General features: G+C 36.6%; 2 protein-coding genes across 2 annotated transcripts in view; both read left to right on the top strand.

The window, feature by feature from the left end:
* The window catches only part of LOC125177935, a 31,419-nt gene extending 30,930 nt beyond the window's left edge, over positions 1-489 (top strand). Inside the window, exon 14 of the mRNA XM_047880664.1 lies at positions 361-489. Within this exon, the coding sequence (XP_047736620.1) occupies positions 361-489 (129 nt within the window). The remainder of the gene's footprint in view (positions 1-360) is intronic.
* Positions 490-11,458: 10,969 nt separating this feature from the next.
* Positions 11,459-11,981, top strand: LOC108680770 (extensin-like). The gene is made up of 2 exons (XM_018169667.1): positions 11,459-11,544; positions 11,591-11,981. The coding sequence occupies exons 1-2, from the start codon at positions 11,459-11,461 to the stop codon at positions 11,979-11,981; spliced, it is 477 nt and encodes a 158-aa protein (XP_018025156.1).
* Positions 11,982-26,127: the final 14,146 nt, after the last annotated feature.

A 26,127-nucleotide genomic window follows, 5' to 3' on the forward strand; every position in this document is an offset into this window, starting at 1 on the left:
ACTTCTTCCATAATAATTATTAATCGTATTTTTGTGATTATTGAAACCGTGATTCTTCATGTATCATTCATTCTTCGTTTTAGTCTGGCCCTACGCCCATATTAGTTCGACTTCTCGCTTATGTATTCCTTCAACGATAATTTTAAGAAAACGGAAAGGCAATCGCCACGTTTTCAACACCTGCAGACGTTCTCGTTGCCAAACTAGAACAAATTTGGTCTGTTCCTGTTGATGCTATTTAATAATGATGGTCATGTTCATTGTTGCGCCATTTTTATCAATCTTATTCATGTAGAATTTTACTAGCATCTACTTTACATGATTTATTGTTCACAATCAACACTATTCCCACGTTCTTAGGTGCAACACTCAACACTTCGATTTGTCAGGTACTTGGGCAGGTCCCTGGAGGCTCAAGGAACTAAAACCTCCGCTAAAGCATTAACTGTGAAAGCCTCGAACTTCTGGCCTCCGTGCTGGATCCTTTGAAGGTTTAAGCTAAAGCTTCTCTCAAACCTACAGCATTAGGTGGCTCTCGCTCACTTGCAATCGCGTCATGGTTACCAGCTTAGACAGTAAAACTTTGTTGCAGTGTCTAGAAATGTAATTCGGAATCAGGAAAAGCTGGCATGATGTGGTTTCGCTTTTGAGGATAATATCTTTTCGTCTGGCACTGCTAGATTCAAAGGGTGCATGTCGCACAATCAACTTATAATTCAATAGGCTAGTAGAGTTGTCAATGTATGTACATGCATAATATGTCGGAGAAATGTGGAGAGTTTGTCAGACTGTACACAAAATATTAATGATTGATTTATATTCAACTTTAACCAAGTTAATTAGTTAACTACATTAACTTCAACTTGTTTTCAAACTAAAGTTGTTTCTCGCCGAATTTTTCAAAAATATCAGAGAAAGCACGGTCTTGCCACACGAGAGTAAAGAAGTTTTTTCTAACTTCGCATAAACTCGTGCAGTCCGGTGAATTTTCTTAGCGATTATCGAGGATTTTTTTCGGTTATACTCAAGGATATCTTCAACTACCTGTGCTTTTCAGATTTATCATGGATAAGAATTAAAAGCAGTAACAAAAAATTTTTTTCCACTTGTTTTACTCAAGCACAAAAACTGCGTTCTTACCATATCTATCCGGTAGTTTATTCGTTGAGTACAAAAATGAAAAATCATGTCATATTCAATTAAATAATATTAGCTAATATAACTCCATAGCTCTATAAAACTTCAGAACAACTTTAATAAAACTAAGTAGATTGTAGGTGTGTATTGCTTAGTTTTCTTCTTCAGAAAATTTCAGTGCTTTATTGGCGACGAAAATTTTTTAGGTGATATCGAATGCAATTAAACTTTCCAAGACCATATATTAAGATTATATGAGTCAGGCTAAAATACTGAGTATATTGTCACAACATATATTATATATTGTATATTATTTAATGAATATGTATTATTTAAACTTGTTGTTAAATTAATTAACTATTTTAGAAAGCATGAATATTAATAAAGAAGTAAATGAGTGAAGAATGAAATAATTACGTTAACTCACTAAAACTAAACTTAGAACTAAATAATTACGTTAACTAAGCACCGAAGATGTTGCTGGTCACATTAAGTACACGTTACGTGTAAGTGCTTAGCTTGCACTCCATTGAATATAGTGTTACTGCAGCTGTACGGAGCACGCGTCTCGCTTTATATTTTCATGATTTGTAATATTCGCAAGCCCCAGCCTCATCAAAATTAAAAGTCTGGAAACTATACCGAAACTAACTTTTCTGACGTGGAAACTAAAATGGAAAACTCAGAATTTTCTCCCGTGCTGTTTGAGTTAACTTATTATTTTAATAAACTCCTACACATGCATAATTAGAAACGATTTTTACATTCCCAATTTTGGAGTGTACTGTAAAAGCACACCCGGGCACTTCTTTAATCATTGTCAATGCTGAAGCGTAATAAATAATAAGAAACTAATTTATAAGGAGAGCACATTATGAAATAATTTTATATAGAGGAAGTGTGATCGATGTCACCGCACCAAATGCCAACACCGCACCAACATGTGATAATGTTTAGCGATGTGTATAGCGATGTTGCTTATTCATGAATACAATTGTATGTAATTGTAAACAATATGTAAATACTGCTTAGACCTGCGATGTTGAAGCTGAAATCTGTTATCCATTTATTGTCATGGATATCAACAGCTCTAAGTCAAAGTATCTGTATGTGCAGCAGTAGATTTTAAATCTACTATTGCGAACTATAAAAGATTTTATATCTTACCACTTTAACAGATTCTATTGTTTTCTAAATACTAGTCGTTTCTACGAAATATCTGTTCGCAAAGTGTTAACAATTTTTTAGCACTCGAAAGTCCTGTATACGAAATTTATATTTTACTATCGATAACAATTAGAACAACGAACAACAAATGATGTCAACAATATGTGTTCACAAAATTTCTGCCTTCTTTTGCAATAACTACGAATTAAAGAGAAGTTTCATCGCCTCCAAAATACAGTGAACGAGTAAACCTAAATGAGATTCCCTAACCAGTGAAGGCTCTGGAGTGGTGGAATTATCATTAATATAATAAGGTTTATACACGTATCTTCATTTATATGATAGATTGTACCTATCAATGGCAATATATCTATTTACATGTGTTGCTGTTGTTTGGACTATTCTTAATGGATCTCTGTTTTGTGTTGATTAAACACACAGGATCTGTAAGCTGAGTTGCTTCACGCGCAAATCTGATATGTTCTTCCATTATAATTATGCTGTCCACAAAAATTAATAAATACTTGTATTATAATAATGTAAATGCAAATCTATAACTCCGTATGTCGTAGAACTTTGCTTCCGAGTCTTCTACAGAAACCGAAACCATTCTTTAGCGACAATTGCTCTGCTCAAAATAGCTGGTATGATTTTTATTTGTATCTACTTTCTACTTGTCGTTTATATTTGCTTTCAATATTAAAAACTATTTACAGATAAATCAATCATCTCCTATAATTCCATATTAAATCATTGTATTTTTTGTTACTATAACATTTCATTTCATCACAATGCACAACTTTGTTCTGTCACGGTCAGCACTGTGAATAATCTTACGATATTTAAACAACCTGTGTAGGAACAACAACGATTTCAGAGCAGGTAAACTTAAACTCTCGTAAAAATACGAAAATATGAGCATAATAATAAAATAAATAAAAATGATAAATTTTAGCTATATTTTCGAATTAAGTCTTAACCTTTTTGCTATAATTTCGAAATAAGTCCTACCTTGTTGCTATATTTTCGAATCAAGCCCTAACCTTGTTGATACATTTTCGAATTAAGTCCCTACCTTGCCGCTATATTTTCGAATTAAGTTCTATAACCTTGTTGCTATATTTTTGAATTAAATACTAACCTAGATGCTACTAAGCAAAGCTTTTCCTTAACGCTGCACTTAGAGCTTCTAACGCGGTCGTATTTTGTATCTCGTTCAAATAACCCAGCGTCATTTTCTGCTCATCTGCTCATACTTTCCATCTCCTGCTCAGCTGCTCATACTGCCTCATTCCCTGCTCAGCTGCTCATACTGCCTCATTCCCTGCTCAGCTGCTCACACTGTCCCATTCCCTGCTCATCTGCTCACACTGTTCATCTCCTAGAAGTAAATCGAGCTCTTAAATCTCATTTGCCGGTAGAGCAGCTCAACCTCTGATACTCTTACTGCCTGGAGCAAATATACCGACAGCCGTTCATCATTTTCTTGACCGACCGTCGCCTTGGCAAACTTGGTTTCTGAGCGATTCAGTTTTCAACACATAGATTTGATTTACCGTAAATTTTAATCAACTTTCATTTACTGTGACTCGTATTCTTTTCCAATATTTGCTTGGAAAATTTGCCATTTCATCATTCAATCTTCACTACTTCTGAGTTTAGCATGTCATCAATCTCTATTTTAATTAGCAAGTTGAACTAGGAAATATGTGCGCATAAACTTCATACCGGACCAAGTTTACACACAAAACAATGCTCAATCTATAATAGTGAAATTCATTTTATTCTGAAAAATTCTTGCTATATTCTATCATTAATACAAAAATATTTTTGTGGACATATAGTTGAGTACCCCGATGGGCCATTACGATCAATATTTCCGTTATCAGGATTAACGTGAAATGAATTAATAAAATAATGTGTTTCCTATCTAAATGTCTTGAAATTTTGCGTTTTAGAGTAAAGCTTCAATCTTATTGCTATATTTTTTCTCATCTGTTCATTGTTTCTTATTAATATGAGTGTTTAGCATAGCGTGGCTCTTCTAACATTATATGTAGACCTGAATTTCCGTCTCCATCAAGTCATAATTATTTATGATAAATTACCTCTCATTAAATGATATAATGAAAAATGATATCAGATGTTTTTTCTGAGGTTCCATCCTTTATTATCCTTAGATTGTGTGCACCGCATTGTCTATATTCTCCAATAAAGTGTATAAGCCCTTATAGAGACAAATCACCGGGGTTCAAGTATATATATACGTCCCTTGCAAGCGTCTCGAAGCTAGCAAATAAAGCTGTACATGAAGTCCGCTGTCTTCCTGTCAATCTGTTACCATCTCTCTAGAGCTTTAATGAATATATTTTTAATGCTAGTTGAAGCTTTAGAGTCTATTATTTGCATTGCTTGGCTGTAAGGTTTCAATAAACGCTCGAAACTCCTTGAGTTCAGAAAGAAAACTCATGCCTATACCGATCTGATAAGTGAAACGCCTGCAGAGTCAAGACACGAGAAATTCTGTACAATGTATAAATGGAAAGATTATAATATATACTTAGTGTGTTGTTGACATAAATTCAATAGATGAACTGAATGTAAATGGTCAATAGTTTATTGAATGTTCGACATCAATTCAATAGATGAACTGAACGCAAAGGGTCTATTATTTATTAAGTGTTCAACATCAAATCAATAGATGAACTGTTCGTAGATGTAAAGTGCGCAATTATTTTTAACTTTAAATGCCCTCTATTTCTGGTGGACTGGCGGTTAAAAGATGTCGAAAATGTTTGGCGTCTTTGCTATACAAATGTCCAAAAAAGCTATAAACGCTGCAGGAAATAACTCTTAAAGAACCTACGAACACTTTCATTCTATCATCCGATGGAAATAAAGCAGCAAGCACGCTTATTGTTCTCTGCATGCAGGTCTATAATAGACATAAGAGCATCTCGATGTCAGGAACTGATGTATGGACGCTATTCTTACTGAGCTTCACAGTCACGCGTGTAGCTTTAATCTTCGTTTGACATAAGCATGTGATTTCGATGCTATATATGTATATTTGTGGAAACTTACGTGGATATTCGTGGTACACTGGCGAGTGGCGCAGGTTTTCAATGGATGTGATACTGCAATATCAATGGTTAGTTCTATGGTCGATATAAAAAATATTTGCACCTTGATGTGCTTTATGATCATGGGAATGGCAAGGCATGCATTTTATAGCGTAAATAATTAAGATAAACAGTTCCATATAATTGGACTGAATCATCGATAAAATTATATGAATTCCATTGTGTCTCTGTGGCTTGCTAACATATGAGAAATTATGCCACGAATACTATAGAACTAAAAGATAAGAATTAATGTATCAATAAGGATAACATAGGGATAAGATGTAACCGAAATATATGTGTAAATGTAAAAAACTTCTGAATATATAGTTATTTTGTGTACACCAAACTGAATGTTTGAGAAGGGCATTATATGTCGTATGTATATCCTGGGCGTATCTTGTCCGCCATATTACGTTCAGTGTGTATTATAAATGTGTAGCAATTAAGATCTTTTATTGACCTTTATTTCATATAATAATAATAATATAGTTAAATAAATTGCAAATGAAATAATCATCGTCGTGTCACTTAGTACCAAAGTGACATAATACGCTATTGACAACTTATTACTTACTAATGAGGCATATAATAGCGTCGCAGGGAAAATTTTGATTAGAATCCATCTTCATTGAGATTAAAACGATAAAAAATGATCAACATATTTTTCCAAGCTTGCACTAATGAAGTTAGTTAAGAAAATTTAAAAGCGCAGTCTTTTTTGTGTTTAACAAGAGGCAATCAACGTTGATCATCCAAAAAAAAGTCGAATTAATAGAAGCGGGAATTGAAAAAAAATAAATTGCAGGATAAACTATAATTTCAATAAAAATGTTTCGCAGAAAAGCTTGATCAAGAGTTCAAAACTTCATAAATACAGTAGTTATCAACAGAAGAGGTGAAACCATTAAAAGCCATGCAGATAAACAGGCTAAGCAAAGTAAAAAAAACTTACCGATTAACAATATTGAGCATGAGGAAACTTTTGAGTTTTTTGGCTAGAGAGAGATTGACGAGGGACGACTGGGAAATTTAAATAATTCTCCAGTCTCCATCAGTTATACGGCAATGTATGTTCAATAAATTAACGAGAATAAGTCCATTAAGGCAGGGTGGCCCAGTGGTTAAAGTTCAGAGTACCAGGATTGGAGCAGAGAGGCGCGGGTTCGATCCCAGCTCTGTGCGCCAGTTTCTGGTCAGAATCGGCAAGGAGGCCGGGCGGTTAAGCAAAAGCAGAATTGTAGCAGTGAGTAGTGAGCTCGAGACCGCAACAAGCTGTGGATGTTCTGCGATGTTAAGAATCGGCGACAGGCCTACGGCCTACTAAACGCTGAAACCGCTATTATTATTATTTATTATTATTTAGCGACGAACTTTTTGCCCTTGTCTGGGCCGTTCTGACACATTTTGGTATGACCTTATGACCTTATGATGAGTTTAGGACTTCTTAGTCCACGGTCACGCTGATGCGCCGCCTTCGTCGTCCTCCGTCCCGAGTCGTCGCTGGGCAGGTCACCCCGCCCTCGGGTCGCGGATGTTGTCAATGGCAAAAGGAAATATCAGGTCACGGCAAAAGGGAATATCAGTGATACCCTGAATGGGCATGACATATGTGAATGTGTCAATATTAACCCTTATGGTACAGGTATACCAAGGGCATTGCAGGAGGCAGATGCTTATGTTGGGCGCGTTAAATTAAATCAGCATTACACGTAACTGATGGATATTCATAAAATATTGCATCTAAGCTACGCAGCGTAGATCTAGCAAGGCCGTATTTTTAATTGTTCCTTAGCCGACCTCTGAACAGGCAGCAGTTGTCTCGAAAACATTCCTCACATTACACGAAATAAAACAAATTTATCAACAGTAAAAGAAATTCAACTGCATGTCTGGAGTCGTCAATATTTTCATAATAACGTCCTTGTTAGTACGAAAAGGAAACGCGAGAGCAGCTATACGGTAGCCGGCAATATCTGCTATCATTCCTCGGAAGTTTGCCTGTAACTGACTCTTTTAAAAGACTGACGTCATAGGAATTCGTATTTCATGACAAAATTCATGCTAGAAGTTTCTCGTTTCGTCCGACCTTTTGAACGGTAACATCGACGTTTACTGTAGTGCGCTCCGGGATTTTAAATCATTCTGTCCTTGGATTTTCACTTGTACGGAATAAACCCGTCTAATTCGCTATTTGCAATTTTTTCACGTCAAACGATACCATAGGAGAGAGAGATATTGACTTCTATAAAATTTCAATCAACTTATTAGTGCCATTTTTAAACTGGATTATAGTCAATGTTATTTGTGCATGCATAATATGTCAAAGAAATGTAGCGAGTTTGTCCAAATGTACACAAAATGTGAATGATTGATTTATATTCAACTTTAACCGAGTTAACTACAGTTACAGTGAGACATTCGATCTTTATTTTGACATCAGATGTGTGCAGTTCTATCTATGTGTGAATATTGTTTACGTATTAACCATCCATGAAGAAGCAGTACAAGTTTTTCTCGTTGAAGATATTCTTAAACGTGCAAGTTTATAACAGTTTTTATCAAATTATCATACCCCACTACCCATTTCTCCGGCCACAAGTTCCATTGAAGGACCAGAACAGTTATTTTAGTTCTTTTTATATCTACAAGAGCTATAGCATTATACTGCAGCCAGTGCGTTAGGGAGCAGGCTGTCGATCACACCCTACAAGTCAATCGAAGCCGAAAACTTCAAGCAAATTTTATATAACAACAAAATATGTTAACATCAATTTAAACAATTGAAATGCCACTCATATGACAACAGGAATAAATGAATAAATAAGGGTTGCGAAACATAACATCAATCAGCACCGTTGAAAATTCATTCAGATGGCCAGCAGAAACGTAGCGAAGAAACTCGTCAGACTTCATCCCCTGCACCAGTGCGAAATGAACTGCAGGGACATCATGAATAAAATTAAGAATTAGAATAATTTTATGCAGTCATGTTAACCATTTGATGGTTAACTCGATGACCGAATTCAGTAGTAATAGTTTCACAACGATAAAAAATTTTAAATTCACACTTTTTTAATTTTACGTTCTGTCATAAATAGCACAATGGCTTTCGGTCACCGCGTGAACACACCTCTCTACCAGAGGTGCCGAGATGATAAAAGACTTATGAATTAAATATCTAAGTGAGTCTGTTTAAATACATGCATGACTACAGCCTTTCTGCGTGCTCATTAAGTAGATAAAATTTTATTCTTTTCATTTGGTGGGACTTAATTACCCTCATAGGTTCTTTAGTCCGATTTCTTCTTTCGAAATGATAAAGTACTATATTGACGCCATCATTTCAGGTATGCAAGGCGATAAATAATCGCTATAAAATATAACACAGATTTGCGAAATAAGAATTTTTCAGCAAGAGTTCATCGCGCTTATATTGCAGTGAAACACTTCGTTAACAAGACAGATCTGAGGCGAGTTTCTACTCGGAACAATACAAATATAAAGTGACTTATTTCACTTATTAACAATATTCTCGACCATGTGCTAATTTTATACCTATAAATCTTTTAGATGTGATGTTGCCCTCAATTAATTCAGTATTTTGAGCTTTGGACAAATACAATTGAATTTAAACCACAGTTCTCCCTTATTTTTAAAATTCTTCACGAGCTCCATTAGCTCTACCCTCTACAACAGCCATTCCAACTTCAAGTGTGCAGACACGGCAAGTTAAGCGGAGATTATACGTGAGTTTGCCTTGCAAATCCAATCTTCCTGTATTAAGTCTTTGAGTGCTTGCGGCGTTCACTTTCTTTCTTATTCTTCAGAAGACTTTTAGGGACGACGAAGCCGCTTCAAAGGCTCTGTCCGCTGCCTTTACTGATGAGTCTCGCCAACTTTAACAACTTGAGCAACTTCTATAAGTTTTCTCCGAGCTAAACTCGCTAGTGCGCCGTGCGCGCGTGCCTCAAGTCTAACTCAATGGGAGCCCTCAATCACATTTACTGCTGCGTGATGTCCGAAGCTCGAATCAGCAAAGCTGCGCCGCACCCCAAAGTGCCTATCCAGCTAGTGTGAGACAAGGTTGTTGTGCGCTGCGTAGGTGATCTGTCTGTACTATAAATCTCACAGGTAAAAAATTCGGTTGTACGCACTAAGACGACCTGTAGGTGGTGTGTCACGTGGCCTGGACGCTGCCACTCCTCGTGTCGCAGCGCCACGTGGCTTGGACGCTGCCACTCCTCCTGGCACAGCGCCACGCGGCTTGGACGCTGCCACTCCTCCTGGCACAGCGCCACGTGGCCTAGACGCTGCCACTCCTCCTGCGGCACAGCGCCACGTGGCCTAGACGCTGCCACTCCTCCTGGTTTGAAAACTAAATTTCTAAGCTGGCACACGTCGAGTAAGTTATACCTCGCCTCGGAGCTTGTCGTCGAGAGTTTGATGTGACCATCAAGTGATATGCAGGAAAGTAGGAGACATCGATACTAGTAAGCAATGTTGCTACTAAGTATATATGATACAGCTTCGCAGCTAAGTAGGTTTTAGCGTTTCTGCTAAGTAGGAAACAGCTTCGCTGCTAAGTAGTAGACAATGTTGCTGCTAAGGATATATGATACAGCTTGGCAGCTAAGTAGGTTTTAGCGTTTCTGCTAAGTAGGAAACAGCGAGACTGTCTTCTGGTAAGAAGACAGTCTCGCCAAGATATGCGATGGTCTGGAAACTCCTGACTTCAGCTTGATCCACGTCTTGCTCTTTGCAGCTCGTCATTATTAAGAATTATGTATAATTTTTCGGCGTTTATGCTCTTCCAATTCATGTGTATATTAGATGGTGGGGTGTATTTAATGATTCCTTACAAAGTGTCAGAATCATTATCAAAGAGCATTCATTAAGAACCTCCGATCAGCATGACGGTCTAAGACGCGCTTACTCTCATATGGCGCTGGTTATTTAATACGAAAATAACGTAAGTAAAATTTTCTTTTGATTCAAATCGCAAATTCACAGCGAAAATTTAATTGATTTAAAATTCAATCTATTTTGACCTAAATCGACTCTTGCATACGTTGTTAGAAGAAATCTTTAAGTGAAATTGTGGCACAGTAGTGTACAATGTCGCTGACAATCAAATTAATCATACATCAAAGAGTTTATTTGTGTTCGCCAAAAAATATTAATCAACTTGTTATTAATACAAAAATCTAATTTTACAGCTGCATGAAAATATAATAATGAATATTTATTTATTAAAAATATGAAAACCATAGTTTTTTATTTTTATATGGTAACAAAAGTTTATTTATTAAAAATATCGCAACCGAAGTACTTATTTCAATATTAGAACGAGTCTAATTTTGATGTTCAGTTTTCTCAGCCCTAGCAAGAATTAACTTCACCAACATCAACAATAACAGGAAGTATTTTCAGAACATTTCTGCGTACTTGCGTTTGATGTATTTCCTTTATATCTTTATGAAACGATTATAATAATAAAGACTCCACAGATTGCGATGCAATTACCTATAACTCAAAAAATAGTTTTGATGCGAACACTAGAAACTATTTTTGATTATTCTTCAGTAGGTATTTTTCCTTACATTCTTGATTAATTAACGAACTTTCACACTTCAGTGGCGGGTATACAGTGACTTGACTAATGTAAAATCGAAATAAAGTGACATAGTTTTATTGTAGATAATGTAAGTGCAAATAACGTTCAATGTAACTGATCATCCGCAAGAATTATATACAAGCGCCATTATATGAGGATTTACTAGAAGGTAAATAAGAACACGAAAGTTTTATTTTAACATTGCTGTTGGACAATAGTAAAATTCGAGTAAAGTCCATTTCTTTACATTGTTGTCTGAAGGGTATTTGTTCCTTGCGAACCATTGCTGGTTCTTAATATGATGATAACAAGGCTGCAGTCGTGAAGAACCAAAAGCTAGGACGAGATGTGGAGCACAAAGCCTGACACTCCATCACGCTGCGGCCGGCGCAGCCTCTGACGTAAATTGACAGCAATGAGTGGCCTGGCTGACAACCCCTGCTGCCACCGTCCACTCCGCCACTCTCAGTCCACCATCCACTCCTTCTCTCTCAGTCCACCGTCCACTCCGCCACTCTAAGTCCACTGACAATTCCGCCACTCTCAGTCCACCGTCCACTCTCAGTCCTCCGTCCAATCTCAGTCCACCGTCCACTCTCAGTCCTCCGTCCAATCTCAGTCCACCACCGTCCACTCTCAGTCCACCGTCCACTCTCAGTCCTCTGTCCAATCTCAGTCCACCGTCCACTCTCAGCCCTCCGTCCAATCTCAGTCCACCGTTCATTCTCAGTCCTCCGTCCACTCTCAGTCCACCGTCCACTCTCAGTCCTCCGTCCACTCTCAGTCCACCGTCCACTCTCAGTCCACCGTCCACTCTCAGTCCACCGTCAACCGTCCACTCCCAGTCCACCGTCCAATCTCAGTCCACCGTTCACTCTCAGTCCACCGTCCACTCTCAGTCCACCGTCCACTCTCAGTCCACCGTTCACTCAAAATAAAACGTAAAGTTTCTTAAATTTTACTGTACTCTCTTCGGTATCGCAATTCATAACTATTTTTATTTGCAATTTTGTGAGGCAATCGCATAAAACTGCATAACGCATTCCTGCATTGGGCGGCCATTATGCTGTCGATTGTTTATGCTTCTTTCAAAAAGCTTGGATCCGAAAAGCTCACAGGCTTAACGGTAGCGAAAGAAAGAAATTTTTGTATTAAGAAAGTTAAACTAGTTTTTACCGTATAACCGCAAGACGGCAAAGCACAAATCCCTTTTTCTCAGGAGCAACAAATCTTTGATGAGATTTAGAGAAAGTCTGTGGTCTAGTTCAGAAATAAAGTACATTAATCTTGATGTATTTTAATTGGTGCTCTTGTATCAGTGGAATTTTAACCCATGGGGGTCCTTTTACTGCTACGGGTTCTAACTGCAGATCAGCTATGATCATGAAACTTAAAAGCTGTAGACATTGAATTGTCCTCGACCAGCAATAATGAGACAATTATAATTAGTGATGAACCAAATCAATGACAAGGAAATAAACTAATCACTTAATTACGTTACGATAATTTAAAAAATAATTCACCACTGACAATATGTCTTGTTGAAAAAAACGAACGACGAGAAAACGCGTCTTCCTGACGAAATTAAAAGCAAGAGCCGTGATTTGTATTGAAAAATTATATCCAATACGAATAAATAATTTTGTAATAACCTGGTACTTCTTTAGCTGTAAATATATTAGTTGAAGCGACAGTATGTAAAAATCAAGTGTTTCCCACACAAAACTTCATGTACAACATGCCTACTTACACATCACAGGTATATTCCTCGATAACTGCTGCAGCCATCACAAAACCATCAATAAATTTTTCGTAACAAAATTTTGCTCAAACTGTATTGCCTTGAAAATATTTTAAGAACTAAAACCTAATTGACACTTACATAATAAATTATTGTATTCTTAGAGTGACAAAAAATGCCGATATGATCAAATCACCCATATTAATTCGAAATTCGTATTTATCATTACAAATTGTAAATTGAATCCTTCGTCTTGATAACACACACCGAACAACATGTAACAATTGTATTTATTATTGGTCAAAAAATATGAACAGAACTTCAACAAACCCACATATATCCAATATAATACTCTTAATTGTAACATCAAACATTACCACGAATGTGTTTGATGTAACTTCAAAGCCATTCGAAGCCACAACCGCATAAACAAAAATAGAGGTAAAAAGTTCTTCACAAGAAAAGTTGACCACCACAGCGTCTCCCCAATAAATAAAATCAGTTCTGCGCCTTCGCAAAGCTTTCCAACTGAAATCGAATGCGTTATTTAAACTTCACAGTTATTTTCAAAATCTATTTCCACTTGATTCTGAAACATGCCAACGAATGATGAGGGCTAAAAAAATTCTATTATCAAATTCTATTCAAATTCTATTCAAATCAAAATTCTATTATCCTTCGCTAAAAAATTCTATTATCACTAAAATGTTTCTTCTCTTCTACAAACTTTTTATTATGAACCCAAATAAAATTAAATTGAAATTGTATGTATAATAATTATTTTATCTAGGAATTATAAAACGGAAAATTGAAACCAACAGGTGATGAACTTATGAAAGTTCCATTACCTTAAACTTAAAACCAATGAAAACTCCATAAAAATTCATACTATCTTTAAAGAAAACGTTTCGGAGTCCAGCTCCATTCAGTTTGAGAATTCTAAAACACTGATAAATCAGTAATTAGAAAAGTCAAAATAAAAAAAATAAGTGGTAAAACCTATTTATTCCCAATTTCAAGCGGGTAAGAGCTAAAAGCTAAATTTAAACTTGGCCTCTGTTTAAAAATATACAAAGATTATAAAATGCGCAAATCAGGAACACCGGAAGTGGAAGCTAAAACCTTGAAATCACTATCATAAACTGGAACATCGCACTGCTCGGCGTGAGCACTCACAGCCGAATGAGGGGGGGGGGGCGCGATAGTAAGTGACCAGTTCTACAACTCCTGCCCTTATGTTCTGCGACCCTAGAATAATGATTGCGAGACGTCATCCGACGTACACAGATGCACATCGTGCACAACTATATTTATAAACTATGGATGCTCGCATATGCATTGGCAGGGTATTTTTGTACCTGAAAAAGAACCGATTTTAAAATTGTTGACCAATAAAACACGAAGATTAACATTTGCGAAATACTTAGAAAACAAAAGTTTTAGCTCACTTGACATAGTTTCGGATGCAGGGCCGAAATATTGAAGTGAGCAATAACAACATCTAAACTAAATTTAAACAATTTTAAATTTAGCTTTTAGCTCTTACCCGCTTGAAGTTGTAAATAGATAGGTTTTACAACTTAGGTTTTTTGTAATTTTCACTGTACTAATTACTGATTTATCTGTGTTCTAGAACTTTCAAACTGACAATGGAGCTGGACTACGACACGTTTACTTTAAAGATAGAATGAATTTTGTGGAGTTTCTTTGCTTTTACGTTTTTAGTGAATTTACGATTCAAGCAAACGAGTGGCATTATTACTTCCATTACATTGAATAGTTTTTCATCGAGAATTGATGGAGCAAAAAACCTTATAAATTATCACTCCACATTAACTTAAATGTATGGATTACCTGAGGGAGCCTAGCCTGCATTCACGGTGAGGGCAGCAAGCGTTTCCTCGCATGTCAGCGACCAACTAATTAAACATCAAAATAATTAAACCTGTAATAGAATTAATTGGCCGCGGGGTCATGTCCATTTATTTGATGCAATTATGCCTGGGAATGTCAACAATATTTTAAGAATTATCGAGCGGCTTCAAATCGAAGGATCTTTGTCTCCGGATCATCCTTAACCTTACCCAATTCCAACAGTTTATCTATTTTACAACGGTAAAAAAAATACTTGAATTTCACGAGTTTCAGTTCATTCACTTCAAAATTACAAATAATATTCGCAATTTTTATGATTCAACTTGGAAATTTACCCAAACCCAGCAGTCTATTTCTTTAAAAATGGCAAAAAATATTTCTAGAATTTCACGAGTCTCCGTTCAGTCGTTTCTGAAATGCCCGAGGAATATAACCTATATTTATGATTATCGAGCGACTGCAAATCGAAGGAACCTGATCTCCGCATCATCCTGTTGGCTTCATAGGATGGTTTTATACTCGGGTTTGTGATCCTCTCAAGATTTTGCGCAGCCTCGACAGTCAGCGATTGTCTTGTACAAATGAGTTGAATCATCTATAAAAATCTAGTACAGGGAATACATTTTCTCAAATTTAATAATACTGCATGATGAATGAATAAAGCAAAACAAATATTTTTAAATCTGATGGAAAGTAAAGCCCGCGGTGTCAACCAAATAAACTATTTCGACTTACAACGGTAGCTGGTATGGTTCCTTTCTTACTTTAGGATATTTACACTCAAAGCCATGATTTATATTTGACAATATAAAGATGCACTTTTTGCTCTTGTGTGAGTCACCCTGACCTAATTTAGCCCAGCATAAGGCTTATCAGTTCCACTTATTAACTTTCTAGACTGTATGTTAGTAAGAAAATCACAGGCAATTTCAAACTCGAACTTCGTTCAATGTAACACAAGAGATGTCAAGTGCTTTGTTTAATCAAGGGTAGCAGTACTCAACTGAAGCCCCTCGTGTCAAGAGAGGGTAACGAGGGCGTTTACCTCCTGGGCAAATAAAAATCTCACACACTGTGTCAATTTGCGTAATTCACGGGATATGAGAAAGAGTAAACTGAGTGCGGTTATTGATGTTTTCAAATAAAGAAGATTTGAAGTGTACTCTTAATTTTGTATTAAAATTTGGTATAATAAAAATTTACCATCAAATCCACAAAAACGTTTCAATTCTCTTTTTACAGCAAGGTAAACGCATCGCAATGCATGTTTTATTGCTTTCGCCAACCATAAAAATTAGCTTATTTTTAAAGTTTTATCTCTGTAAGTGTTAATTGCCTCTGTAAGTGTAAGTTATGAAAATGTAGGGAAAGGGGATTTAAATAGGGTGTTAAAATGTAAAGCTCTTAAAACTATAAGATCGCAAGCAATGAAGAGCGCAAGGAAAAAAAACTTTATAATAATTCTGGGATATGGGAAATGTAAAGATTTTGTTGATATAACAAAAAAGCGGGTATCCCCACATTGCGGTTAGCCACTCTATTGCGGACCGGAATTTACCAGGAATTAACTATTTAATGTATTAAGGTTGTTGAGCATTCATCCTTGTCATACGTCGCTTCTCTGCTCTATCTGTTATGTGTACTGATTGCTGTTACTTTTATAAAGTGTAAAGCGTTTGATCACTCCAACATATTTGTAGCTGACGAGAAGAACCAACTGAAGGAAAACTTAAAAATTTTTGTTTAAATAATCGTCAAAGTACTAATAACATAGAACCGATAATTTTGAACCTCTTCCTAATTCTTCAAACCTATTCCTAAGACAGAAATGCTGAATTTCAAACCGCAAAATGCTACTTATAATTCTGGCACTAAAAAATTTCATTCGTTTTTTTCTATTATTAAAAATGGCTGATTGAAAAATTTGCTCTCATACTTTCCTGTCGTAATAGCAGCCGAATCAATCTAAACTACTATAATTATATGGTTCTCAGTTCAGAGTAAAATTATACTATATAAATACTGAGCCCATTTCTCGACAAAACGTTAATCTCAGAAAAGCCGTCGTCAGATTGATAACAAAACCTCGTCGTCAGATTGACAATTATACAAATGGGTTTTCCACACTTTCCGTCGAATGGGTTACGATCCCAAAAATATTTCGCGGATTGACACCATAACATTGAAATTATTTTACTTTCTTAACGCTTGCCATTTAACATGAAAGCCGGTCCCACGCTCCCCCACTGTATGAAATTAAAACAGAGTGATATAACAACTGTTGCTTCTCGCCTCAAAAGAGCGCTCCATAAAGTGGTGCAAGCCAAGAGCCTCTTGAATTTACAGAGTGGGATAACAACTGTTGCATTTCACCACAAAAGAGCGCTCCGTAAAGATGTGCAACCCGAGGGCTCCTTGAACCGATTGTAATAACGACTGTTGCTTCTCCCCTCAACAGAGCGCTCCATAAAGATGTGTAACCCGAGGGCTACTTGAACCGATTGTAATAACGACTGCTGCTTCTCCCCTCAACAGAGCGCTCCATAAAGATGTGTAACCCGAGGGCTACTTGAACCGGTTGTAATAACGACTGCTGCTTCTCACCTCAAAAGAGCGCTCCATAAAGATGTGCAACCCGAGGGCTACTTGAACCGATTGTTATAACGACTGTTGCAGCTCACCTCAAAAGAGCGCTCCATAAAGATGTGCAACCCAAGGGCTACTTGAACCGATTGTAATATAACGACTGTTGCATCTCACCTCAAAAGAGCGCTCCATAAAGATGTGTAACCCGAGGGCTGCGCATCAGGGGTTTCGGTCTCGCCTCCTCGTGCAGCTCTCGCCTGATTTCCCCAGCGGGCTTCGGCAACCTCCAGCTTTGAGCTCACGCCTACACCACCACAATTAAGCTCTATTGAATTTCATTCAGATGGCAAGCGCGACATTTATCTATGCTGCTGCATCTCGGTGAGTGCATTTGTAAATTACTAGAAGTGTTCATTTAGTTTTACATCCATCTGCCTAATTCAATATAGTCTAATGATTTTTAAGGTTTTATGAAAAAGTAATGAGATTTTTATGCACATAGAAAGAAATCTTGCACAGCTTATTTCTTCATTATAGGCTATAAGTATCGAATAATAGGCAGTGTAGGAGCAAATGATAACCTGGTTGATGTCACAAATTTAAACTTGATTTAATAAGTGGAACTTATTCGAATGACTATGAACGATGTAAACAATTAATTGAACGTATAGCAGAACGGTTGGTTCGGTACCGCTACAATTTAAAAACTTACAACGGGGATTATAAAACGAATTTGCCGAGAATAATGTTCAAAGTGTATTTGTAAAGTATGAAGGTTGCATCTGTAGAATGAACGAACAGCTATAATACTAATTGCATAATTCATATCGAGATGAATAAATGAAGTACATTTTACAATGAAATATTACAAATTAGATAAATATAACAGGAGCTATTTAATGTCTTACCCCAAACATTGGCGAACCAGGCTGCTGTAATAGTACGGATAACTGAATCGACGATGAAAATAAACGTAAATCTATAAGTGACTCGGTTGGTTTGCAAAAAGGATAAACATTCTAGAAAATTAATAAAACTTATAACAAAGATAAATAGTGTCCCTACAAACGTAGGCAGATATTATTCTAACAAATTTGAAGCTCCGTCTTTCTCTGAATAGAGAACTATTAAGTTCTAATTTTTTAATTAAACGACTAATGAACCAATACTTTGAAACTTTCTTGACCATCAATATTAGGGACGAAAACAAACACAAAGCTTTCTCGAAATAATGGTTCACGCATGTGTAATTTTGTAAATACATAACTCACAATCACATAAACAAATTATCATGAATTACTGATGTTGACTTCATAGTTTGAGAAGAAGACACTACAAAGGAATGTGAAAATTGAACTATAACATCGATAAGATACTTACTTTAGCCTAGCTTATTCCATACGTGACTTGGGTCTGGAGCCAAAACGGCAGACAGAGCTCGTGCAAACATAAATTATCAGATCTACAAAGCTTCACAATTTAGCCAAATATAATAATTGCATCAAATTACTGAACCAAACAAACAAATTTGTATTGCCTTTATGGTCCAATTAGCCCTGAGCTTCCCTTATGCGCTAAAAGCTGATTCTCTGAATAATGTCTTTGGAACCATCATCCTCCTATCAACAGGTCTGAATTTGTGCAATCCTTCTACCGTAACAAACAAAGTCAAGTCGCAACAAATAATAGCGATGAAATGGAAACTAAGTCATTTCAAGTTACGAGAATATGTAGATGTAGTGATATCATAAGTAAATCATCATCACTAGTAAATTTTCACATAGTATAATGCCCGTAGAGATTCATTATCAAATATTCAAGTTATCAGAAAGAAAAATAAAACTGAGCAATGACCTAATTTTGAAATCACAACTCCATCTCCACATAATTTCCATCCGATTTTACATTAACATATTTACAGTGCTTAAATTAACAAACCGGCTGAGAAATTAGAGTTGCAGGTTTCTTCTTGACATGCCTCTGGCAATTAAAAATCAAATGGTTTAAAATCGGCTTGATCCAAAATTGAACTGCTTCGATGCTCATCTGTATATCAATGAAACCAGACAGCAAGGCTACTGTCAGTCATCAAATATTGCTGTTAAAACTCGAGATATTTTTTCCTGGAGATTGAGTTCTCCACGACAAAACTTCTATGAAAAAAATTACTGTTTTCTTCGCCATGGCTCAGTGACAGAGAGCTGAACCATGAAAATTTTATTGGAAGTCTCTTTGCACTGAAATCTTACAGCGAGAAGCAGAATTATTATCGCACATATAGCATTCAATCTGGGACGTTAAAACAAGACTCAAGTGTCGCCGTTGTGGAAATGTGATTAATGATATTGAAAATTTCAATATCGCAGTGAAGAAAGTATGCTGTAAGAGATATGATTATAGTGGGTATATTTGTATTGTTACCTATACTTTAATTTGGCTCAACACCGGCCTACGTTTTTCCTCGTAGCAACCTAGCTAGATCGCACGACAAATATTCAAGGACCAAGTTCTTGCAATTTTCCTATTAAAATTCTCAGGCAGGAAATCATTAGTTGGAGTAAGAAACTCTCCATTTTCTGCTCTATTTTGGTAGTATGAATAAATTCTACCCTCTAGTGTACGACACAGACAGCCGAAACGACTAAATTGATTTCTAATTTAGTAGCATGAATGAAAATTTAGACTAATCTTTAGTTAGAAAACTCAATTAAAAAACTAATCTATACTTGTCATAATTGTTTTAACAACTTTAGAGCGAAACATGCAGTAGAGCTTTCCAAGCAGCGGTCGCACGAATCTGTAGGATACATAGAATTTCGGGGAGAGGGTTGTGGGACGGGTCGAATTTCGTCCCGTCCCAAAACCGGCAAAAAGAAACTTCGTCTTCACTAAACCGGAAAAAAGAAACTTCGTCTTTACTAAACCGGCAAAAAGAAACTTCGTCTTCACTAAACCGGCAAAAAGAAACTTCGTCTTCACTAAACCGGCAAAAAGAAATAAGCTATCACCTATAACACCCTAATGTAATATTTTTAACAATTCCATTGCTTTTGCACTTACAATATAACCATAGGGCGTAATTCCCTACATTTTTTCACGATTTCATGCTATCTGTTTATAAGTAAACAATTTCATACTTCCTTATATAAAGATGTCAAACACTAACTTGGTATAGATATTGAATCGATCCAAGCATGAGGGTGCTTTTTCCCTGCACCTAAAGATATAGTTTCAATCCTAAGCAAATAAAATATTTATGTGAAAATCTTCTGTGGTGAAAAACGCTTGCCATGACCGAGATAATCATCTCCCGAACATCATCCGGCTGCTTGTGGTTTTCTGCATTTTCACCAAGACAAAAACTTTTGAACCAAAGCTCGAGTTGTCACTAATGCGCTGCGGTTTATCCAGCGCTCGGCTTTAATTCCACTTCAGAGGAGCATCTACAATGAAATTTATACGTCCATTATCTCCTCAGTAAGTCGGCGTCATTTGCTTGATTCTTTCCAGTGACTATACGTCATGTATTATAATTTTTTAATTTGGAATCACTCATTTCCAAAGGCCGGATCCCTTGTGAATCAAGTCACGAAAAGTTCAAGAATCGGCAACAGGCCATGGGCCTATTTCTTCAACGCCGACACTTCTATTCTATTCTATTCTATTCTATGACTTTCCTCTGACGCGTCACTCTTGAGCAAAAAAGTGATGCGCCGCTTTTTATCGCTCATCTTTCTTTTTATTTCCTTTCTTCCAGCTGGGCATCAATAATTACTAACAGACCCATGCATAGACCCATAATTTCGTTCATTGTATCACTGCCTTGCGCTCTCTTCCGCCTCACTATTTCCTTCCAACTCAGCAACAATTATTACGAACAGAGACCCAAGATTTTCACCATTACATCACTGCCAAGCGTTCTCGTTTGCCCCACTATTTCCTTCCAAATAAGCAACAATTATTACGAACAGAGACCCAAGATTTTCACCAGTGCATCACTTCCATCCACTCTGGTCGTCTCGTTATATCCCTGCAGCGGCTCATCATTATATACGGACGCCCGATGATGAGCCGTCTGGCTGCCATCCACAAAATTGTTGTCATCCATCACGGCGGGCAGCTGGCCGGGCACAGGTGCGAGGCTCGAGGTGTGGTCGCACAGCCACGCATTTAAATGCAAACAATGAGAACATTCGGCCCGCGCAATCAACAAATGCTACTGTATTCTATATAGATAATTATCATCATGGATATTCTGCTGTAATTCTGTAGAATTTGTCCACGTCGGAAACATGTCACAATTTTCTAAGATTCTTGAAATGAGTTAGAAAAAGTTAATGGTCAGCGTCCTCACTAAAATTTAACATGAATGTTTCACCTCTTTAAAATTTAGTAGATACAATATAAATCATTACATTGAGTAAAAATTAAAAATGTACCAACCAATTTACTTTACGCTGCTCAGTTATAGTCATGAAAAAACCTAAAAAGCTCGCCTGATACTATCATGGCGTTAAGCAAGAAAATGGAGGCAATTTTCCTAATAATCTTGCTACAAAACAGTCATTAATGCTCGCTTGTGCGGAAACGTGGTCAGACAAAGCAGCTCATTAATAGGCGCGTGAAAATGGTCGGAGTTTTTGCGCCCTGATCAATCTGATGAAAGCAAAGGGGCCGAGCGCTTATAAAGCGCCTACCGACACTTTATTTCAGCGCATCAACGATATCGCTGCTCTGAAAATGTGAGCATCTCAGAACTCGTATCAAGAAGAAATTTAAGTGCGGGTCAAAAAAACGAATGATGCTTGAACTTGAAAATGTTTTTAACATGAGGAAGTACAAGGGGCATTAAGATAGATTAGATGATGCGTACCTTAACATATATTGTTCTTAATTCATGATTTGGTCTTCTTGGAAATTTTTTAGGGTTGATCGTTTTCCTTTGCAGCTGCGAGATTATATTTATTTAGTTCGATTAATATTTATTTACATTTTTGTTTTACTTTTATCCGTTGCCTTCGAACTTTGATATTTTGCGGTTGATTGTTTAATGGATAAGACACCAAATTTAAAATAGAAAGCAGCAGTTGATTTACTTTATGAAGACTCCGTGTTCTTCATATCAAAAAGTACACAGAAATAATGAAAATGAAATTCAAAATGAATTATGACCATGTTAATTATTTCATATTGCATTTTATTGTGATTTTCTATAATTTATACCTTATATATTCCTCGTGTAAGACGAGATGCAAATATTTTGGGTAGGCATCTAAAATTTGTGTAAGAGAAAGCGCGCTAATAGAATTCTTATTTTTAGGTAAACTGTAAAACCGAAATTGTAGAATATACTTCAACGTTAATGAAGTTGAAGGTTCCGCACATAAAATAGTTTGCGATAAATGTAATTAAGCCACATTATACACTCGGATACGTCCTATGCCTCTATATAATTGTTGGCTAAACCATTGCTTGGACGTAATTGGGAAATAATAATTTTCTTAACATGAAAATAAACATCAAAAGGATTCAAAGCGGCCTATTATTTTTTAGCCAAAATTTCGATGTCAGAACAGCGATCAGTGATTTGATTGTCATTGAACTATAATTATTGTGAGGTTTAAAGCTGAATGTTTTCAATGAACATGAGTTAAGGGGATGCAAGCATTTCCGAAAAATTAATCCCCTCCTTAAGGGGAGATTAATTTTAGCCGAAAAGTTTTTTAAAATAGGCCAAGGAATTAATGCATCTTAGAAGGAAACACTTTTTTTCTACAACGTTTGGAATGAAGAAGATATTAATAGAGTAGTGATAAAAGAATAATAATGCCTTCAGAGACGCAGCTCAACATAGCAGGCGTTATACCCAACAACCCCAAGCAATATGCTCTAAAATATTCAAGAGTTATTAATTCCAGAGCATTATTCTGTCACAAGATGAATACTCTAGAAAAACATGCTCTCCAAAGCCACAAATTCTCGCCCTCGGAGACAGTTCTGGACCAAGGACGCGGACAAAATTGTATAAAAGTCCACAATTAATGAATCGAGCGACGAGCTTCGCTTCAAAAGATCGCGAGAGTTCAAGATGCGCGGCTAACGTCGCTCTTCAGCGACTTCATCACCAATGAATGTCACTAGCAGGTGGTTTTCCACCATGAACTTTTGGGCGAGAATACTTTATTTAAATGAAGTTCTTCCGTACAAATTGCGTAGAACTGATACTATTACAGAAGATGTTTTCGAATAGCAACCATGAAATTTCGTAGCCAACCAGCAGGGTTTTTTCCACCAAGAATTTTTGGCTGCAAATATCCTATTTGCAGGAGGTTATCACGTACAAATTGTGTACAAATAATTCATTAAAGAATGAAACATCACGGAAGAAAATTCGAATAATAACAACATGAAGTCTCGAAGCCTACTTACAAAATTACAAAATTTTATATAAAATCTCAGCCTGGTACCGTGATATTTAAGAAAATTTACTCATCTCGATTTTCATTCAGCAGTTCCAATTAATTCTTTTTTTTCTCTCTTATGGAAATAAAACATGTCAATAGTTATGGTTTCGAAAGCATGCGACAAGTCTTCAATCTGCATACGTCATGGATAAAACGAATTCTTCGTAAATTCACTGACATTTTTTCATCGCTTGAATCTTCAAATCATCTTCACGTTTAATAAATTATATTCTTCATATGTCAACTTCAACTTCATGAAGTTGAAACTGATTGTTATCAACATAACAAATCTATTGCATATATTTTCAATTGGTTTTCACAAGGGATGAAATCAAATGTAACAGCAACATTTTAGTTTCTTAAATTTCTGGATAAAAGATTCTGGATAAAGGATGAATAAAATCGACCTTGATACAAGTGAAAAATATATAATCATTTCTACTTCGTATTTTCTAGGCCCAATAGGTTCTGGGAAGCTAAATAATTCGCGATTGGTCCTGCACCTCTACTATTGGGGATGGATTTGTGGTTGTTAAGATTGGTCGAAAAGTCAGAGTATATTAAAGAAAAGATAAATAATTGGACTTGAGACATTTTTTGCGTTTTTAATGATTTACTGAATTACAGTTTGATTGAGGCCTAATATATCATTTACATTAGATATGCACTAGTTTTTCTCGGCTCGCACTTGCCTCGATCAGAGTAAAATTTCCTCCCGTGGTACACACTTTTTGACCCCCTTTTCGACCTCTTTGCATACTATCTATATACTCTGAGCAAGCACTAGCCTCGCTTGGTATAAACTACCTACGCTCGGCGCTCACTGGAGTCGCTCGGTAGTGAGTCGGTAGGCTATAAACTACGTACGCTCGGCGCGCACTAGCCTCGCTCGGTATAAACTACCTACGCTCGGCGCGCACTGAAGTTGCTCGGTACAAACTACCTACGCTCGACGCGCACTAGCCTCGCTCGGTATAAACTACCTACGCTCGGCGCGCACTAGTCTCGCACGGTACAAACTATCTACGCTCGGCACGCACTTGAGTCGCTCGGTACAAACTACCTACGCTCGACGCGCACTAGCCTCACTCGGTACAAACTACCTACGCTCGGCGCGCACTAGCCTCGCTCGGTATAAACTACCTACGCTCGGTGCGCACTAGCCTCGCTCGGTATAAACTACCTACGCTCGGCGCGCACTAGCCTCGCTCGTCGTTTTTCAGATTAGGTTTGTTCATTTGTCTTTGGCGCGCCGCCGTGATGCAAAGAGAAATAACGTTCAGGCGTGAGCTGCAACGAGTCTCTAGTGCGCCATCGTTACTGAACGAACATAAAGCTATAATGGAGCTCAATGGAACTTTGATGCACTAGAATAATCGTTCATTTGGAGAAATTTGAAAATTTAAACTCAAGTTGAATAATAAATATTGTCGTTGGTGCTATCAGAGTATTAAATTATTGTTTGCAGAGTTTCAGCAACCCATGTTGCTAAAACGCATGTGTCTAAAAGCATAAGTGTCAATACGATTCGTACTCAATCAATAGAAAGGCGGCAAATTAATTGCAGAGAAGACTCGAACATCATAGCCGGTAATTAAGTTTCTATCGAACAAAACAAGCTTTGAAGGCAATTGCGATCCTCGGTTTCATCTTTCGGAATCATTGCATTCACGAGCAAAAGGCTCCGTAATTAGAGCTTCTAAAATGAAGTGAAATTTAATCTTCAGTGAAATAACAAGAAAAATTTTTGAGGAAAAAAAGTAAGAAGTAGATATGATTTCGTAATAATATTCGTACATATGAATTGTACGAAGAAAATATTGTTACATATGAATTGTATGAATGAATGCGAAGGAAAATTGGAAGTCCAATCCTTTTTGAGTAATATGTGAATTTGAATGGGCATTTATTTAATTATAATATAGAAGATTATCTACTATTAACGGGATTAAGTATTACAGGAATTATGGGATTTGGAATGATGGGATTATCAAATTGCAGAAATTTTCAATTCCAGGTAACGCCTTGCTAACCTGTTAAAATATTGTAAAAAATGTAACTTATTGGTCGTCTAGTGTATATATTATTATTTCAGTTAGTACGAGCCATGTTCAGTCGTCTTGTCATTGTCATTAACAATATGACATCGATACATTACTAATATTGTAATTGTGCAAAACAGTACAACGTAAAACCATACAACGGAGACAAACATAACATTTGAGTAAAATACAGTGCAGTTGAGTTCAATACAATACAATACAATGGAATTCAAGACTACAATCTCATGTCTGTCTTCGAATAGATATAACACACCAATCACGTCTAAACTTATAGATTAAGCACAGCGGTAAATTTGGTTCCATTTTTCTTCTGTGCGAACATATCAGAAAACACGTGTTATGTAGGTGTATGGTT

The sequence above is a fragment of the Hyalella azteca genome, unplaced genomic scaffold, assembly GCF_000764305.2.
Source record: "Hyalella azteca isolate HAZT.00-mixed unplaced genomic scaffold, Hazt_2.0.2 contig5861, whole genome shotgun sequence".
Classification (NCBI taxonomy): domain Eukaryota; kingdom Metazoa; phylum Arthropoda; class Malacostraca; order Amphipoda; family Hyalellidae; genus Hyalella; species Hyalella azteca.